Source organism: Oratosquilla oratoria, chromosome 12 (assembly GCF_046742065.1).
Source record: "Oratosquilla oratoria isolate Oo_2021 chromosome 12, ASM4674206v1, whole genome shotgun sequence".
NCBI lineage: Eukaryota > Metazoa > Arthropoda > Malacostraca > Stomatopoda > Squillidae > Oratosquilla > Oratosquilla oratoria.
In genome coordinates, this window is record NC_134788.1 from 6,400,723 (window position 1) to 6,414,541 (window position 13,819).

Sequence of the window (13,819 nt, forward strand, 5' to 3'; positions counted from 1 at the left end):
CCTTTTTGCCTCCTTTATCTTTGGCCTAGTTTGAAGATTTTACATTTTTTTTATTTTCAACTTCTTTGTATTAAAATTCATAAACCTTATCTAGGTCTTAATGTGGCAGTTTGCAATCTTCTTTGACTTTCGCTTACTTCATGATCTTGGCATCAACTGCAATTAAGTTTAAATATACTAGGAACATTACAGGTGCTTGAACTAAGCTATGTGTTACTCCACTAGCCACTCCCCTCCAGTCTGACATTATATCTCACTATTACTCTCATATGTCAATCACTTAAAAACCCTCCGATTCATTTCAGTATATTCCCTTTAAGATCCATGTTTTCTAAATTCCATATTAATCTTATCTGGAGCTATCGATCTACATACCAAGAGCCTCTTCCCACTCTTAAAAACATAAGAACATAAAACTGAAGGAGACTGCAAGAGACCACGAGGCCTAAACTAGGCACTTCCATGTCCATTACTATCACTTTTCTCCATTTTCTTTAACCATCTCCAATCCCTGACCCACTATCCTTGCATTTACCTCTTGCACCACCCCCATCCATGTATAAATTGAACAGCCAGGGTGACATAACACATCCCTGGTGAAGTCCCACCTTTAGTTCAAACCACTAACTCTCTCCATTTCTAACACACTCACTCTCCATTTCTAACACACTCACTCTCTCTATACTAACACAAGCTCTACTACTCTCATAAAAACTCTTGATTGCTCTTAAAAGCTTTCCTCCTATCCCATATAGCTACAATACCTCCCATAGTGCCTTCCAGATCCATAAAAGCCCAAAATACATCCTTACCTTTTCCTACAGCTTTCTCACATATATGTCTTATCACAAAAATCTGATCAATGCAACCCCTGCCTATCCTAAAACCACACTGTTCCTCACCAATCACTCCTTTTTTTCCTCTCCTAATCCTCTCAATCAAGACCTTCCCAACTACACTTAACAAGCTGATCCCTCTGAAACTACTACACTCACACTTGTCCCTCTTTCCCTTGTAAAGTGGAACTATACAGGCACTCCTCCAGTCCTCCAGCACTCTACCCTCTCTTAAACAAACATTAAATAACCTCACCAGCCAGTCCATCATCACTGTACCTCCTTTTTTCAGACATTCTGCATGACATCCATCCAACCCAGGTGCCTTACCTGCTCTCATCATCTTAACAACTGCCTTCACTTCATCTTTCCTTATTTCTCCTCCATTTTCCTCACTCATCACGGTCATTTTCTTAGCACTTCCCACTGCAACTACCTTTCCCTCGTAGGAAGATTAATGGAAACTATCATCAGAGATGCTATCAAACATCATTTAGAAAGTAACCGTTTGATAAATGATAGCCAGCATGGTTTCAGACGGAAACGTTCTTGCGTGAATAATTTACTCGAATTCTACAACACAGTTATCTCGAATTATGACAAAAGAAACAATATAGATTTAATATATCTACACTTTGCATAAGCTTTTGATACCGTCCCCCATGAAAGACTACTTACTAAATTAGCTTTACACGGAATAAGTGGTAGCCTATTAAGTTGGACTAGTAATTGGTTGAATGATCGAAAACAGAGTTGTTTTAAATGGAAAAACTTCTAGATGGAAAAATGTTACAAGTGGAGTTCCTCAGGGTTCCATTCTTGGGCCACTTCTATTCATAGCATACATAAATGATATAGACCATGGACTAAAATCTAATGTTTACAAATTTGCTGATGATACAAAACTGTGCAGAATGGTAGATGATCACTTAAACCAATTAGATATTCAAGAAGATTTAGATCAATTACAGCAATGGTCTGAAAAGTGGCTAATGAAATTTAACACAAGTAAATGCAAGGTAATGCACATAGGTAAAAATAACAGTAAGTATGATTACAAGTTATTTGGAAATTCGTTAACAAAAGTGATTAGTGAAAAAGATCTTGGCGTAATTATTAGTAACAATCTCAAATCACCCAAGCAGTGTATTTCAGCCTCTGAGAAAGGAAATAAGATTCTAGGACTGATTACGCGATCTTTTGACTTCAAAAGTCCATCCCTCATTAACAAGCTATATAAATCATTAGTTCTTCCACATTTGGAATATGCAGTTTCCATATGATCACCGAATCTCATTAAAGACATTGACAGACTGGAAAAAGTACAACAGCGAGCCACAAAACTGATTCCAAATATCAAAAATAAATCATACGAAAATCGACTAAAACATATGAATCTGTTTTCCCTAAAAAAGCGTAGACTCAGAGGTGACTTGATACAGGTCTTTAACATTCTAAAGGGAATTGACAACATCACAAGTAACAAATTTTTCACACTGAATGAGAATCAGACAAGAAACAATGGTCTCAAACTGTCCGGAAATAGATTCAATTTGGAAGTGGGCTACTAGAAACAACTTTGCCAACTGTGTAGTTAATGAATGGAATAAACTTCCTGTAGAAGCAGTGCAATGTAGTTCAGTTCGAAGCTTTAAGAATCATTTAGATAAACACCTGAGCTAGATGCTGTAATGATTATCATTTATTTTATATTGTTTTTGTTTTGTTATCATTTGTCTATCTGATTCTCATTTATTATTAGTTATATGTCAATTTATTATAATTTACTATTTACCAGTTTGTTTATTATCTAACTATACCTATACATTTATTTATGTATTTTATTCGTTATTTACATTATTATAGTTTTTATCTATTCATTTATTATTATTATGATTTCTTTTCCACATCCGACCTAGATATGGACCAAAAGGTCTCCTGTCGGCATGTTCCGCCTTTGTAATCCTTTGTAATCCTCCTTCACATTTAACAACTCCCTAAAGTACTCTACCCATCTTCCTCTTACTGCCTTCTCTTCCATTATCATCTCTCCATCTACACCTTTTACCTTTTTCTTCTCTACTTAATTTGCCTTCTCTTCCTCTCTTAATTTCTTTCCAGAATTTTTTTTTATTACTTTCAAAATTTTGTCATACTTTTATCCCATTTCACATCTGCTCTCCTCTTTGTCTCCTTTATCTTATGCTGAACTTCTCTTCTCTTTTCTTTGTACCTCTCATACGATTCCCTCGTCCGAATTTGTAGCCAATCTATGAAAACTTGCTTCTTCTCTTCTACACCTTTCTTTGTTCCTCCTCCCACCACTCACTACCCTTCCTTCTATTTCCTCCCATCCTCCTTGTTCCACACACCATCTTTGCACTCCTTATGACCTGTTATCATACTATGTTTAAATCTCCCACATTGATCATTTTTTTGCCTCCCTCCAAAAGAGATTACTTTGTATCCATCTTCAATGATGGCCACACATGTATAGGCATCTAAGTATATAAGTGCATGCACAAATTTCACAAGTCACACGTGAATCACAAATATGCAGTCCACTAGGAAAAGAAAAACACTCGGAGTCCGAGCGCTCTCGTGATATTTTCACATTATCAAGGAGTACAAAGTACACTTTTCTGTACTCCTTGATACATACATATACCAAAGGCTTTTTCCCACTTACATGGGGTGTAGCCAAAAAGAAAAAGGCATAGAAACCACTCCCACCCATTCCATTTCCTATATATTCCACTCCCCTCCACCTTCCTCCCTCCCTCTTATCTTGGCACCTCCTTGATGATGTGAATATATCACGAAAGTGCTCGGACTCTGTGTGTTTTTCCTCTTCCTAGTGGACTCTGCATACAAGTGCATGTTCCGATTGACTTTTACCTCCTCACTGTCCCCAACAAGTCCAAGGCTGGGTGGCTGATTGCTGCTGGAAATGCCCTGCACAGGCATTTCTTCACCTTCCTGTTCCTCCAGGACCTAGTGAAAGGGAAACAAAAGTGCATAATTTGGTTTGTACAACTCTCATCATATATTAACATAATGTAAAGATGATATGGTTTAACGTCACACACTCCACCCCTATCGGGAGGCTAGGATGGTGCCCCTCACAGAGGGCTTTGTAGCGTGGAATTTAATGAACCATGCCCTTGGTTCAACTTTGCTGGTGGCAGGATTTGAACCGCCCTCACCTCGACCTTCGCCGCAAGTAACAACACCCTAACCCGCTCAGCCAGCGAGCTTCCTTTAACATAATGTACTTCTCTATAAATAGAAAAAAAATTCTCACCATGTATAAACTTTCCACAAAATCTGTTTACCACGCACAATATCTAGCATATTTAATGTAGAGTGATAAACACAACAAGGTTTTGGCTCACCCTCTAAGTGACCCAGGCAATGTACTTCCTTGATACAACCACGCAACCACGCAGGTTCGTGTTGGAACAGTAGAGCCATAGGGATCAATGATAGGATATCGCAGTTGTGCACACAATTGGGATACCACTTTCTTGATCCTTGGTATCTCTTTTCTAGGCGCCATGACCTTTACGCTTCTGATGGGATCCACCTTACCCGCAGAGGCAAAGATGTTCTTACAAACCTCATTGTGGGAGTTTGTAATGAACCAGCTCCTTTTTTAGGGTAGAAGGCCAAAGGGAAGGGGAAATAGAATGTACTTGGGAAAACAGTGTAGAGTATAGCATTAATGTAGAACAATGTACCAGTATAGGACAAAATATAATTTTAGGATATAATGTCGCTAGAGGACGAAATGTCACATTAGGATATAATGTCATAGGACAAAATGTCGCAATGGGATATAATGACAGTGGAGGACAAAAGATCACGATGGGAAGTAATGGTAAAGGAGAACAAAATATCACAATAGGATGTAATGATAATGGAGGAGAAAATATCACGGTAGGATATAATGTCATTGAAGGCCAAAATGTAATTTTAGGAAGGGATACCGGACAGAATGTCAATGAAGGCCAAAATATCATGATAGGATGTAATATCGCTAGAGGACGAAATGACACATTAGGATGTAATGTCTTAGGACAAAATGTCACAATGGGATGTAATGACAGTGGAGGACAAAATATCACGATGGGAAATAATGATAGTGGAGAACAAAATATCACGATAGGATGTAATGATAATGGAGGAGAAAATATCACGGTAGGATATAATGTCAGTGAAGAACAAAATATAATTTTAGGAAGAGATACCGGACAGAATGTCAATGAAGGCCAAAATATCAAGATAGGATGTAATGACAGTGGAAGACAAAAGATCACGATGGGATGTAATTATAGTGGAGGAAAAAATATCACGGTAGGATATAATGTCACTGGAGGACAAAATATAATTTTAGAAAGGGATGCCGGACATAATGTCACTGAACGACGGGAGGCCGGCGTGAATCACGGTGACGTAGGGGGACAAAATGTACAAAATAGATCGGATGACCGTAATCGACCAGATGTCCGTGATGGGGGAAATGTTAATTTTGATAGGAGAAATGTTAATGAGGCATTGAATGTCAATGAAGGACCAAATAATAATAATATAGAGCAAGGCATAAATAAAAAACAAAATGATAATATAAGACATGATATTGAAACTCAAAATGTGTCAAAAAGAAATAATCAGGAGTTTCTTAAAACTATGTACTTTAATGCTCGTAGTATTAGGAACAAATTTCAAGAAATACAGGCGTATGTCAAAAGCGAAAATCTCGATATGATAGGAATAACTGAGACATGGTTAAATGGTACAGAGTTCGAAGCTGAATTTAATATTGCGGGATTTAAACACTTTCATCAGGATAGAAACCACAAGAAAGGTGGGGGTGTTCTATTGTACGTTAAAAACAATGTTCATGCTTGTGTTTTAGAGAAAGTGAAACAGGATGCATATGACAGTTTGTGGGTTGAGTTAACCCAAACAAATGGACAAAAAATGAATATAGGTGTAATATATAGGCCAAAGACATTATCATTAGCAGACGACAAACTGTTATTTCAAGAACTGTCTAGTTTCTGCAACCGGGATTTATTGATAATGGGTGATTTCAATTTTACTGACATTGATTGGATGACCCTTGAACATGGCCATATAGGTAGTCGCTTGATTGATTTTCTTGGTGACAATTACTTAATTCAGCATGTAAAAGAGCCCACAAGATATGGAAACTTACTCGATTTATTGATCACTAGCCGCGAAAGCATGGCAACTGATGTAGAAGTCGGTGAATCTGTTGCAAATAGCGATCACAACTTAGTCAGATTCAAACTCCTAAACAATTTTAGAATAGATACTTGTGCTTCTAAAATACCCGATTTCAGTAAAGCTCAGTTCATAGAACTACGTCAGGAGCTTCAGCTTACAGATTGGGAGGACAAATTAAACGAAAGGCCTGTAGATCAGATGTGGGAAATATTTCAAAATACGCTCACTAAGATGATTCAAACTTACATTCCTTTTAAGGACAGACGTCCCCCAAATCAGGCTCGCCCAAAGTGGCTCGACAAAGAAACTGAAAAAAGTATTGCTAAAAAGAGACAGGCTTATAAGAAATATAAGTGCTCGGGTGCATCTAATGACTATGAAAGTTATGTATCAATACAGAGAGATTTAAAAAAGACAATAAGAAAAAGAAAACGACAATACGAAATGAACATCGCTGAGAAATCCAAAGAGAATCCCAAAGAATTCTATAGTTACATTAGAGATAAAAAGGTTGTTAGGAATCACATTGGTCCACTATTATCTGCTGACGGTCAACTTGAATATTCAAATGAAGGAATGTGTAATCTCTTAAACAATTATTTTAGCTCGGTATTCGTAAACGAAACACCTCAAAGTGAATTCCAAACTGAAACCTGTGAAAAGTCTGGGGTAAACTTACTCACTACGGTAAATATAACAAAAGAAACAATTAAAAGGTGTATAGACAAACTCAAAGTTAATAAAACACCAGGGCCTGACGGTTGGCATCCAAGAATCTTAAAGGAAATGAAAAATGAGATTGTTGTTCCATTAGAAATTATTTTCAAGAAATCCATCATATCCGGAGATGTCCCAAGAGAATGGAAGCTAGCTAACGTTACTCCCATATTCAAAAAAGGTGACAAAAAGAAACCAAATAACTATAGGCCTATTAGTTTGACTTCGATCGTAGGAAAAATAATGGAAACTATCATCAGAGATGCTATCGAATATCATTTAGAAAGTAACCGTTTGATAAATGATAGCCAACATGGTTTCAGACGGAAACGTTCTTGCGTGACTAACTTACTCGAATTCTACAACACAGTTGTCTCGAATTATGACAAAAGAAACAATATAGATTTAATATATCTAGACTTTGCAAAAGCTTTTGATACCGTCCCACACGAAAGACTACTTACTAAATTAGCTTTGCATGGAATAAGTGGTAGCCTATTAGGTTGGACTAGTAATTGGTTGAAAGGTCGAAAACAGAGAGTTGTTTTAAATGGAAAAACTTCTGGATGGAAAAGTGTTGCAAGTGGAGTTCCTCAGGGTTCCGTTCTTGGGCCACTTCTATTCATAGTATATATAAATGATATAGACCATGGACTAAAATCTACTGTTTCCAAATTTGCCGATGATACAAAACTGTGCGGAGTGGCAAATGATCACTCAAACCAATTAGATATTCAAGAAGATTTAGATAAATTACAGCAATGGTCTGAAAAGTGGCTAATGAAATTTAACACAAGTAAATGCAAGGTAATGCACATAGGTAAAAATAACAGCAAGTACGATTACAAGTTATTTGGAAATTCGTTAACAAAAGTGGATAGTGAAAAAGATCTCGGCGTAATTATCAGTAACGACCTCAAATCATCCAAGCAGTGTATTTCAGCCTCTGAGAAAGCAAATAAGATTCTGGGATTGATTGCGCGATCTTTTGATTTCAAAAGTCCATCACTCATTAACAAGCTATATAAATCGTTAGTTCGTCCACATTTGGAATATGCTGTTTCCGTATGGTCACCGAATCTCATTAAAGACATTGACAGACTGGAAAAAGTACAACGGCGAGCCACAAAACTGATTCCAAATATCAAAAATAAATCATACGAAAATCGACTTAAGCACATGAATCTGTTTTCCCTAAAAAAGCGTAGACTCAGAGGTGACTTGATACAGGTCTTTAAGATTTTAAAGGGAATTGACAACATCAAAAGTGACCAAATTTTCACATTGAATGAGAATCAGACAAGAAACAATGGTCTCAAACTGTCCGGAAATAGATTCAATTTGGAAGTAGGTAGAAACAACTTTGCCAACCGTGTAGTTAATGAATGGAATAAACTTCCTGCACAGGTAGTGCAATGTAGTTCAGTTCGAAGCTTTAAGAATCATTTAGATAAATACCTAAGTAAGATGCTGTAATTATTATAATTTATGTTATATTATTTGTTTTTGTTTTGTTATAATTTGTCTGTCTGATTTTCATTTATTATTAGTTATATGTCAATTTATTATCATTTACTATTTACCTGTTTGTTTGTTATTCAACTATACCAATGCATTTATTTATGTATTTTAATTGTTATTTACATTGTTATAGTTTTAATTTATTATTAATATTTTTTTTTTTTTTTTTTTTTTTTTTTTTTTTTTTTTTTCATCCGACCTAGATATGGATCAAAAGGTCTCCTGTCGGCATGCTTTGCCTTTGTAATCCTTTGTAAATCCTTGTTGACAATGTTAAAAAGGAATATATATGTTTTCAAAAGTTTTGGTATGTGTGGGTGGCCACTCTTACTGTTGGAGCTGTTAGAGTGGTTATCAAATTTGGATTATTATTATTATTATTATTATTATTATTATTATTATTATATATATATATCTTAGTACTACTAAAAAATTAATTGGATGGGTTCTCTGACTTTTGGGTGGTTATGCAAAACGCCTCGCGCCCCTGTGTTGACGTAGTGATTTTGTAATGCTTAAAAAATTAATTGGATGGGTTCTCTGACTTTTGAGTGGTTTTGCAAAACGCCTCGCGCCCCTGTGTTGACGTGGTGATTTTGTAACGCTTCTCAAGCCAGAGTCAGTAAGCCTTTTTCGTTTTAACACACACCCTTTCATTACTTTTCCAAAATGTCTGAGGAAGTTTCTTCTAGGATGAAACGTAATCGACACTTCTGGAAATGGGTGACGTGCTCAAAAAAGATACAAAAGAAAGACACCAAAAACAACTCTGAGCTTTCCGGGTCTTTACGGAAAAACCAAAAGCTTTTCTGTGATAGAGTCTTTAAAAGAGTTCCATTTAAAAGTTCTTCAGTTTAATGTCACCATACGTGAAAATGAAGACTTTTCGTATTCAGATGAAATGTTTGACGATTTACAATTGTTTAACGGAGACGTCGAAAAGAGTAATTTCGATGGTTTCTCCAAGCACTTTTTCGTGGGCTACAAGAGTTTCATAAAACATGGAGGCAGGGGTGATCACAGAAATTACCAAATGCACTACATCGACTCAATTTTTAAGAGTTACAAGCGTCAAGAGAAGAACAAGTACGCTATAAAGAAAGTCAAAGAAGAGGCTGAAAAAAAGAGGCTCCAAGAAAAGATTGAAGAAGAAAAGGGGAAAGCCGCTAAGGAAGAGGAACGGAAAAAGCAAGAAAAGCTGGATAGAAAGCAAAAACTGATGGAACTTAAAAAGGGAAGGGATGAGAGGCGTGTTAAACGGTTGGAGAAAAAAAGACTTGAGCAACAATTGAAAGAGGAGAAACACAGTAAAAAATTAGAGAAGAAACGTCTCGAAGAACAAAGAAAAGACGAGAGACTACGTCTAAGAATGGAAAAACGCGAGCTGGCGAAAGAAGAACTAAAAAAAAAAGAATGATTTGAGAAATCTGAAAAGAAATATGGGTTCTTTGTTATTCCCTGAACTACAAGAAGAGCAAAAGAAAATGCTAGAAGACAGAGCAGAAAGAAAACAAGATATGGAAGAGAGACGTGAAAAACCGTCAATCGACATATTTTCCATAGACAAACTAAAAGGAGTGATAACCGATGAAAATAAAGTTGAACCTCAAAATCTCGGCAAGCTAGGAGACTTCAAATGTAAATACTGCCAAGCCTTGATGTGGAAAAAAGAGCCCAGGACAGTTTGTTGTAATAACGGGCAAGTCGCGGCTGTTATTCCATCAGAAATCAAAGACAAGACTGTTAAAAGCCTATACGACGGAACTTCTGAATTTTCTGATCGTGTGTTTATTTGTAAAACCTTCATTAATACAAGAAAATTCAGGGACAGAGGGTATCTCAGGGGGCGTAGCCCCAATGGCGCGAAGCGAGCAGCGCTGCAGGCCAAGCACCCCTGGCAAAGCCGGGTGCTTGTATATATATATATATATATATATATATATATATATATATATATATATATATATATTTTTTTTTTTTTTTTTTTTTTTTTTACATAACATTTTATGATCATCTTTTCTGGACTGATATGAATACTTTACTCAATCTCTTTCCTTGGTTCTCTCCTGCAGAAAACCTGTGGTTGGTATTCAGTAACAACCTCTATGTTGTCAGTACTATTCAAGTGTTGGGCAGTGGTATTCTACATCATTTGTACGAGGGGGTGCTGAAAAGTTCCTGGCTTTACAGGTATCATGAAAGGGTAGAGCTGTTATTTTTACAGGGACACAGGACAACTATTTAGGAGAAGATAGGCAAAAAAAAAGCATGATGGTATTAATTACATCTTTTTCCTTTTCGCAGGTTCAACGCATGATGGCAGTGCCTACAGTGGATTTTGGTAAAATTGAAGCACGAGCGGTCATGAAGTTCCTCTTGTTGCAAGGCAAAGGGACGGCGGAAATCCATGGCGAGATAAAGGACGTCTTAAAGGATGACTGCCCATCATACTCTACAGTGAAAATGTGAGTGTCAAGGTTTTGGACTGGTCATTTTGAGGTCACAGATGAACCCCAGTCAGGACAGCCAACTTCCACAACCACAGAGGAGAAAGCCGACACTGTTCATGTCATGATTCTCGAGGACTGCTAGATTTCAGCTAAAGTCATATCTGAGACTCTAGGGATTTCCTGCAAAAGAGTTGGCCACATCATCCACAACATTCTGGACATGAGAAAGGATGCCAAAGTGCCTGAATGCAGATCAGAAGCGCATCAGAGTGATGACATCAAAGGCGATTTTGGACCAGTTTGCAGTGGGTATGGCCAATTTTATGGCTTGTTTAGTCACCATGGATGAAACTTGGCTTCATCACTATGATCCCCTGACCAAGCAGCAATCAATGGAGTGGTGACACAACAGTTCACCACGTTCCAAGAAGTTTCAGACCCAGAAGTCACCTGGAAAGGTACTGGCTTCAGTGTTCTGGGACAAAGATGGAGTCCTCATAAAATACCTGCCAAAGGGTCGCACCATCAATGCAGAATACTACATGTCTATGTTGGACAAATTGCATGAAGCTTTGAAGCACAAACGCCGTGAAAAGCTGAGCAGTGCTGTCCTCTTTTTGCAGGACAATGCACCAGCACACACATCACATGAAAATCTATGGAAAATATGCAACTTTGGCTTCGAATTGGTAGACCATCCGCCTTACTCCCCAGACTTGGTCCCCTCCGACTTTCACCTCCTTCCACAACTGAAGAAACACATCGTAACACAGACAAAGCTGCAGAAATAATCCAGCCTTACCTTGACACACTCAACACATGGTTCATCACAAACAGACTCAAAATAGCTCCAACCAAATCTACAGCAACACTTCTCACCAACTGGACAAAAGAACACAAATACATACCTCATCTCTACATCAACAACACTCTAATACCACACACAAACACACCGAAAATTCTTGGTGTAACATACGATACATCCATGTCTTTCAAACAACACCTCACAAACATAAAAAACAAATGCACACCTAGACTTAACGCACTTAAGTCAATCACTGGAACAACATTTGGACAAAACAAAGAAACTAATATAACAATATACAAACAATGTATACGCTCAGTGATGAATTATGCGAGTCCTGCATGGGCTCCTAATCTCAGTGAGACACACCACAACACCCTTCAAATCATACAAAACAAAGCCCTAAAAACAATTACAGGCTGCACAAATACATCACCTACAGACCATTTACACCATGAAACAAAAGTCCTCAAAGTCAAGGAACACCTCGACATGAGAGGCACACAAACACTTGCTGCAGCCACCACAAACACATCACACCCGTTACACTACATAGCAGAACACCCACACACACCAAGAAACATTAAAACTACACCCAAAGACCTTTATTACACAAAGATACTCTCTTCTCTTCCTCCACAACCACCAAATACCAGCCTCCGGAAACATATTCATAATCATATCACTCACCGCTCCATTAACACACTGAAAGATAACACACTGCTGCATGCCAGACCCCCTGATATCCACCCTTCTGAATCCTCTCTCCCACGTAAGGACAGAGTCCACTTGGCCAGACTGCGATGCGGTCACCACCCAGCACTTCTAAGCTACCAGAGGAGGCTGGACGACCGTGTTGTGAACAGCTGCCCAGGATGTAACACTTCACCCCATACCATACAACACATAATGGAAGACTGCATTATACACAATCATGCACGCAAACAACACAACATACACTCTATAAAGGATTTGTGGGAAAACCCAGTCTCGGCTGTGGCCTTCCTTGGGGAGACGGGACTGCTCGGACAGACAGTCTAGGGAACGACAACAACAACAACAACAACTGAAGAAACATATCAAGGGAACGAAATTTCAATCTGATTCGGAAGTGATCGCTGCTACAGAGGCCTGGTTGGAGGCCCAACCTTCCGAGTTCTTTTTTCAGGGCTTAGAAAAACTGAAGGACCGTTGTAATAAGTGTGTGAATCTGAGAGGGGAATATGTTGAATAAAATCATAATTAACTGATCTTCCTGTATTTTCTTTTACCCAAAGCCAGGAACTTTTCAGCACCCCCTCATATAGTATGTACATCTTGGGCTGATGGTGTCCATTATCTGGTAAATTCTGTGATGCAGGGACCAATGACGGATCCTGTTAGTGGTCCTGCAAGATGGACGTCAGAGAGTACCATCCCCCTGGCACTCAGCTTCAAAACCTGTCAACACTCTTACCTCTATCTTGAAATGTAGCCTTGAGGGGCTGTCACTCAGTCTCCATACCAGGCCTAAGATTCCTATCAATTTCAAATGTATTTCTTACACATTTTCAAATAAAGAGAGGCAGCCACCAACCAGTAAATACTTCCCTCCTCTTACTACTATGAATTGGTAACATAGAAATTGTACCATACTAATACAACATAGACATCAGTCCAAAGTTTAATCTCTATGAAGTCTATGGGAAGACCCAAGGGCCACTGCCAGCCACTGTGGGACTATGGGCTTTCACACAATGAAACCTAAGGCAACAATTATTATGATTTTGTGCTGTACATGACATAATAGCCCTGGGAGCAAAACAATCAAATTTAGCTCAAGAAGCTGGACTGGCTGACACATTGTAGAATGTCTGCATCACTGAAGATGTCTTTATCCTATGGTTAGATTCAATAGGTAATCTTTCTCATACATACATATACCAAGGCTTTTTCCCCCTTTCAAGGGAGGTAGCCAAAAAGGGAAAGGCATAAAATCATTCCTACCCATTCCATCCCTGAATACACTTCACACCCCTCCACCCTCCCTCTTATCTTTGCTTTGCATCTCCTGGATGATGGGTCATCCCTGCACCTTGTCCACTGTCCTGGGTCAGAAGCAGTGTCGCAAGACACAGCACATCCACAGCAAGGCCGCTTCATTAAATTGGCGACGCCCCTTCTCCGTCCCCCCATGCATAAAAGAAGAAGACGGGGGATCCCTTCGGGCTGCGTCAAATTTTGCTCACACATACTAC

At 38.3% G+C, this 13,819-nt stretch overlaps 1 protein-coding gene across 3 annotated transcripts in view; it reads right to left on the minus strand.

Annotated features, from left to right (window-relative positions):
- Positions 1–13,819, minus strand: part of LOC143030923 (uncharacterized) — a 311,312-nt gene that overhangs the window by 243,987 nt on the left and 53,506 nt on the right. For all 3 annotated transcript variants that reach the window (XM_076194184.1, XM_076194185.1, XM_076194186.1), the window contains one exon: positions 3,735–3,830. In XM_076194184.1, the coding sequence (XP_076050299.1) occupies positions 3,735–3,830 (96 nt within the window). The remainder of the gene's footprint in view (positions 1–3,734; positions 3,831–13,819) is intronic.